The sequence below is a fragment of the Lathyrus oleraceus genome, chromosome 7 (assembly GCF_024323335.1).
Source record: "Lathyrus oleraceus cultivar Zhongwan6 chromosome 7, CAAS_Psat_ZW6_1.0, whole genome shotgun sequence".
Lineage (NCBI taxonomy): Eukaryota > Viridiplantae > Streptophyta > Magnoliopsida > Fabales > Fabaceae > Lathyrus > Lathyrus oleraceus.
This window is the reverse complement of record NC_066585.1, coordinates 174,530,843-174,537,688: the sequence shown is the minus strand read 5'-3', so window position 1 is coordinate 174,537,688 and position 6,846 is coordinate 174,530,843. Positions and strand designations below refer to the sequence as shown.

The window sequence follows — 6,846 nt, the reverse complement described above, 5'->3', positions numbered from 1 at the left end:
CGCGTGGAACATTATAATGGGTTAAAGACATGTCGAGCGCGACGTGTCATTGCCTGGGAGAAAATTCGTTGGTAGTGGTTATTTCGATTTAGTATATATAGGGGTCTTAGTGTTAGGATTTCAGTATGTTCAGTTGCTGTACAAATACTCAAAATTACTCAAATTATCTAGTGTATTGAGAAAAGAGTGCCATTAAGAATGTATGTTTAATAACACCATTTTCTACATTTCAATTAAAGTGTATTTATACTTTTTTTTCCTTTCCAAAATTTATCTTCCATTGCAAGTTATTTTTAAGCACTTTTATTATATATTCCTTTACATTCTGCAATTTATCTCTTAAAAAACATTTTAAACGAACAACCTTCAAACATGAATGTTGGCGAAGTGTTCATTATTTTCTAAATATAGTTTTAACATTAGCACATGTCCTACGATCAATCTGGTCGATCTTGTGAGTCACCAAAGTATCTTTGATTTGGAAGACCAGCGGTTGTTTACCAATTTTCACGGTAAACAAATTGGCACGCCAGTGGGACCGTGCTAGTGTTTAAAGCAATTTTATTTTTGAAAATCTTTATCAGTTTTTCATTTTGATATCTCTCTTTATAACTTTGTTGTATGTTATTGAGAAGTGGTAAAGTAGCCACAACTAACGAAGATAGACCAAGGAGAAGATACACGAGGAAAATGGTGAATCCATCAAATAAGCAAAATCCTCCAAATAGTAATGGAGAACCACCCCTTGCATCTGCAACAAGGGGAACTACGGTCATAGTATCTACTTTGGAACCTATAGCATCCACATAAAATTCGACGCCTGTGCAGTCGATTACCCAAAGTGGGCCTATTTTATCTTATGTGGGGCCACAAGGCCCACCAGTAAATCCATTAGGGACGCAGGGTCCACTAGTGACCCCCCCAAGGGGAAATCAATTTTTCAGGCCCTGTGTTACTGGTTTTTTGATGCCTTTAAATGGTCGCGAACAACCATTTGGCATGCCAACTTAGATGATGGCAAATTTACACAATTCGACGTAGATGTATGTTGGCCCACTAGTGAATGCATCTTCACCATTACAAGGGTCTGGGTCTAGTGTTAACTACTTGGGTTGAAGCTAACCCTTAGGGAAAGGTCTTCATACCCAGATGTCCAATTTGACCAATAATTCTGCAGCGGTGTTGAGGTAGAAAATGGATAAAAGTAACCATGAAATTGTCCAGATGTTGGCCCAAACAATGGGTACAATATTTAACCCTTTGATCCAAAATACTACCCAATCAAACCAACAAATGGCAGCGCAAATGACGTGTATTTCTGACTTCTTTGGTGTGCCAAAACCCCCTAGACATCCTCAAAGGGAATGGTTAAGAGAAAATCAAGGGTTAGCCATCGAGGATGACCTTACCATTAACCAAGTCCCACGAAATGCACCATAAGAAAATATGGTGAATCAGGGAATAGGAGAACCACCCAAGGTAGAAACTCTGAGAATCGAACCCCCTAGGGCTGAGCTACAAATCTCAAGGAAAAGAGAACCAAGGGTAGTGATGGTATATAGGGACCAAAATGCTGACGAAGTCGTACGACAAATTCGACGTGATGATATGGCAACATATAATAATCTAGCAGCCATGGTCGAAAGAACCATGGCGCGAAATGGGGTAGATGTTGGCCTCCATAGGCCAAATTACACATCACTTTTATCTGAGTATGTTCTGCAATCAGAATTACCCGCTAGATGGAAAGTCCATAAGTTCACTAAATTCTCTGGGGACACTAGTGAGTCCACTGTAGAATACGTGGTCAGATACCTAATAGAGGCAGGGGAAATTGCAAATAATGAGAATCTTAGGATAAAATATTTCCCAAGTTCCCTTACGAGGAATGCCTTCACATGGTTCACCACATTACCAACAAATTATATTAATACTGGGACTCATTTGGAGAGATTGCTCCATGAGTAATTCTACATGGGACAGTCGAAGATAAGTCTGAAAGAATTGGCCAACATCAAACGGAAGTTCACTAAGTCAATAGATGATTACCTAAATAGGTTTCGTTTGCTTAAGGCAATATGTTTTACACAAGTTCCTAAGCATGAGTTGGTCGAAACGGCCGCTGGCGGCCTTGATTACTCTATTAGGAAGAAATTGCATACCCAATACCTGAGAGACATGGCCTAATTGGCTGATAGAGTTTAACAGGTAGAATGTTTGAAGGATGAGAAAGCCATAGCAAACAAAAATAATAAGAAAGATATAATAGCTTATGTCGAATTAGGTGATGACGAACCTGAAATGTATGGTGATCAGGTGGATTTCGACGAAAGCGAAATTGACCTTGCTGAACTAAAGCAAGGATCCCCTTATTCTTGCAAAGTCTTAACGCCTTCAAATGGGAAGAATCCAATCGAAGCAGAAAAGAGTGATAGGTTTCCTATGAAAACTTATACCTTTTACGTCACCAAATGTGACGAGATCTTCGACTTACTTATCAAAGATGGCCAGATGATAGTGCCTCCTGGCGCTAAAGTGTCCCCTCTAGAACAAAGAAAAAAGAGTGGTTTTTGTAAGTATCATAATTTTTTGGGCCATAAAACTTCACAATGTTTTCTTTTTCATGGATTTTGTGCAAGGTGCTATTAGGGATGAAATACTCAAATTTGGAGACAAATCGAAGTCTCCAATAAGGGTTGATTCAGATCCTCTCCAAATCGCTTATTCTCACTACATTTAACCATCCATGGTCAATATGGTGGAGATATCCGAAGGTTCTGGAAATAATGTTGAGATGGTCGAAGTTGTTGATGGCTTCGGCCGAGAAGTTGCTGGAGGTTTCACCAATGAGACCACTGAGGGTTTATTTCAATAAGTCACTAAAGGCCTTTACAAAGGGATCACAACAACTGAATCCACTAAGGGTTTTGCCAAAGAGGTCATCGGGGATCTCATCCAAGAAACTACTGAAGGTTTCACAATAAATGAAACTCGTAAAGGTTTCATAAAAATAAACATGACTGAGGCCACTGAGGGCCTTAGGGTTAAGTTGCAGAAGTTGGACATCACTAAGGGTGCCAGCGTAGGGGTTAACATGGTTGAAATGGCCCAGAATATTGCAATGGAGGTGGATGAAGAAAGCCTCCGACAAGAAGAATATAATAAACTGGCATACCCCAAGCAAGAGGAAGGTTTGGTCGAATTCCTCCATAGATGCCATAGAAAAATATCGAAGGTAATGTTGTACCTAAGGTGCAATTCAATTTTTGATAGGAAAGTTGCAGAAAACCTTGAAGGAGTTCGATTGACCAAGAAGGGGAGAAACTGGAGAGACCCCAGAAACAACCAAGCACTCGACAGAAAAAGGGATCCTAGAAGGGAAGACCAAATAGGCTCAACTCTTTAGGAAACTAGGCCTTCGACCTACAGGCCCACTGCTAACATCCCTAGGGGTAGGTGGATGAAACCAGTCGAAGGAAGGGGACAAGGCCATCAAAATTGGCAAAACTTTAAAGTATAAAGGGGGTCCTCAATTACATATCAAAAGGAGTTTTAGGCCTCGAAGCAGTTGGTGCATTGCTCCGAAAATTACAAGGGGAAGAACCTAATTTCCATGTCGTAGTGGAGGAGGCAACAACAATAAAGAAAAGTTGAGAGGGAGACTAAAGAACATGCAAAGCCCGAGTCAAGTAGCAATGTACCATTGAAGCAAGAAAAGAAGGAAGAAAGAAAGCATGTCGAGAGGAAGTTGTTTTCTCCTCAGAAGAAGGTATTTGCAGAGAAGTAAAATCATGAAGATAACATGATGACATATGACTTATACTCAGACGCCTCATGAGACATCGCTTGCAATATGGTATCCGTATTGCCTAGAGAGTATGATCAAGTCATGGAAGTAGAAGGGCCATAAGATTTGACTGAAATGCAGATGGCTAGACACAAGCCTGTTTTTTATTATATAATGAACAATAGCTGTGTAGAAGAAAAAATGCCTTTTTTGAAAGCCCGGACGAATCAATGAAAAGTCATTTCAAGCCTTTGTTTATCAGAGGTAAATTAGGAAACATGGGAGTGAATAAGATTCTTGTCGATGGTGGAGCGGCAGTTAACCTAATGATGCACTACATGCTGAAAAGGTTTGGGAAAGATGATACCGACACTAGGCCCCATAACATGGTTATGTCGAACTGTGAAGGGAAGATCGGAACAACAATGGGGGTAATACAAATAGACCTCACAATTGGCATAATAACAAGGCCAACAATGTTTATGGTGATAACATCAAAGGCCAATTACAATCTTCTGCTAGATCGAGAGTGGATTCATGGCATCGATGCGGTCCCTTCTTCAATGCACCAAAAAATCACCATCTGGAGAAATGATGGGATCATGGAAAACATAAAAGCATACCAGAGCTATTTCATGGATGAAGTCAATCATGTGGACAAAAGCAACTTCGAGAAGAACCTGGCTCACATAGCACTTACAATCCAGCAGGGTTCGACTTCACACTTGCAGACAATGCATTATATTCCCTCTACCTACACCTTACCCATGGGTTTCAATGGGATAAAGAAGTTGTAGGAGAAGAAGACTTGGGCTATGGAGGAACATAAGGAATCTAACCAATTGGTTGGGGAAGCGAATTCGATGATGATGTCTGATCCAAAGACATTAGAAAAGATTTTGGCTTATATAGCCCAAAAAATTAAAAGCAACCTTAGAGGACGAAGTCAAATACATGGTTTTCGAAGCCAAAAAGAATGAAATGCACTTGGAGGGTCCTGGTCAGGTTCTTGATCCAGAACCACCTGATAAGGTTTGAGACGAAGTGCAAGGCCAGAGGCTCGACGCCATATACGATAACGAGCCTTTCGATTTCAAAGGATCCGCTGGAAAATAACATAAAGATGCTAGTGCAAGATCCTCTAGAAGAGATCGACTTGGGGAAAAGGGGAATCAAAAGCCCAACATACATAAGTGCCAACATCAGCCTAGAACTCAAGATCGAAGTGATCCAATTGCTGAAGGAGTACAAAGATTGCTTCACATGGGATTACAATGAAATGCATAGTTTAAACAGAGATCAGATCGAACTAAAGCTTCCCATAAAGCCTGGGAAGAAGCCCATCAAGTAGACCCCTAAGAGTTTTGCACCTGAAGTTCTGTCAAAGATTAAAGAAGAGGTTGAAAGGCTTCTCAGATGTAATTTCATCCATACTACCAAGTATGTCGAATGGATTGTTAATATTGTACCAGTCGTTAAAAAGAACGACACTTTGAGGGTTTGCATTGACCTCAGAGATTTGAGTGTCGCAACCCCAAAGGATGAGTATCCAATGCCTATGGTGGAAATTCTAGTAGATTCTACCGCAGGACACGAGTATCTTAGCATGCTCGACGAATATTCTGGATATAACCAGATCTTCTTTACTGATGAAAATGTGCCAAAAACGACATTTCGATGTCCCGGAGCCTTAGGCACCTACGAATGAGTGGTGATGCCTTTTGGCCTAAAATACCGCTGGGGCAACTTATCAACGAGCAATGAACTCTATTTTCCATGATTTTATTGAAACGTTCATGCAAATTTATATTGATGACATTGTGGTTAAGTCTGTTTCAGAAAAAATTCATATAGACCATCTTCGTCAATCATTCAAAAGAATGAGGAAACATGGTCTAAAGGTGAATCCTCTTAAGTGTGATTTCTACGTCCAGGTAGGGGATTTCCTAGGGTTCATGGTCCATACGAAAGGAATCTAAATTAACCAGAACAAGACCAAGGCCATCATGGAAGCGAAAGTGCCATCAACGAAGAAGGAATTGCAGTCGCTGCTAGTCAAGATCAACTTCTTAAGGAGGTTTATCTCAAGCTTAAGTGGCAAGACTCAAGCCTTCTCACCTCTACTTTGACTCAAGCAGGAAGGCTTTGAATGGGGGAAAGTACAACAAGAGGCTTTCGACAAGATCAAAGATTACCTTGTGCATCCTCCAATTTTGTCACCTCCTTGTAGGAATAGAAGTATGAGATTGTACATATATGCATCTGATGTAACTTTAGGGAGCATGTTGGCTCAAGAGGATGAAAATGGCGTGAAAGGGCCATTTACTACCTTAGTAGAGTTCTTAAATGATGCAGAGACTAGATATAGTATAGTTGAAAAGTTATGCCTATGTCTATATTTCTCATGTACAAAATTAAAGAATTATATAAGGCCAATTCATGTTTACGTTTCATCTCATTTCAACGTTATTAAACATGTGTTATCTAAACCTATCTTATAGTCAAATTGGTAAATGGGCGTTGGCTTTAACTAAGTATTCTTTAAATTACATGCCTTTCAAGGTTGTTAAGGGACAAGTGGTAGCAGGCTTTATAATTGACCACTCTATAGTCGAAAACTCCCTAAACTATATGGAGTTTGAGCCTTGGAAGTTATACTTTGACGGTTCTCGTCATAAGGATGGAACGGGTATGAGAGTATTAATTATTTCTCCTAACAGAATTCCAACAAAGTTCAAGTACAAGGTCGAAAGCCTTTGTTCAAATAATGAGGCTGAGTATGAGGCTTTGATAGCCGGCCTTGAGATCTTGTTGGAATTTGGGGCAACTTGAGTCAAAATAATGGGAGACTTAGAGTTAGTGATAAAACAAATCACAAAGGAGTAAAAATGTGTTAAAGAAAAATATAATTATGTACTTTGTGATAGCTAGCAGACTCTTACATAAATTTGAAATGGTAAACATTCGACACATACCTCGACTTTAGAATCAAGAGGCCAATGGCTTGGCTCAAATTGCCTCTGGGTATAAAATTTTAAAAGAGAAATTGCAAGATGTAA

At 39.8% G+C, this 6,846-nt stretch overlaps 1 protein-coding gene across 1 annotated transcript; it reads left to right on the top strand.

The window, feature by feature from the left end:
* The first annotated feature begins 4,741 nt into the window (after positions 1 to 4,741).
* On the top strand, positions 4,742 to 6,619 carry LOC127102708 (uncharacterized). Its single transcript, XM_051040053.1, has 3 exons — positions 4,742 to 4,819; positions 5,926 to 6,167; positions 6,289 to 6,619. Exons 1-3 carry the CDS (start codon positions 4,742 to 4,744, stop codon positions 6,617 to 6,619), a joined length of 651 nt encoding a protein of 216 aa, XP_050896010.1.
* The last annotated feature ends 227 nt before the right edge of the window (positions 6,620 to 6,846 follow it).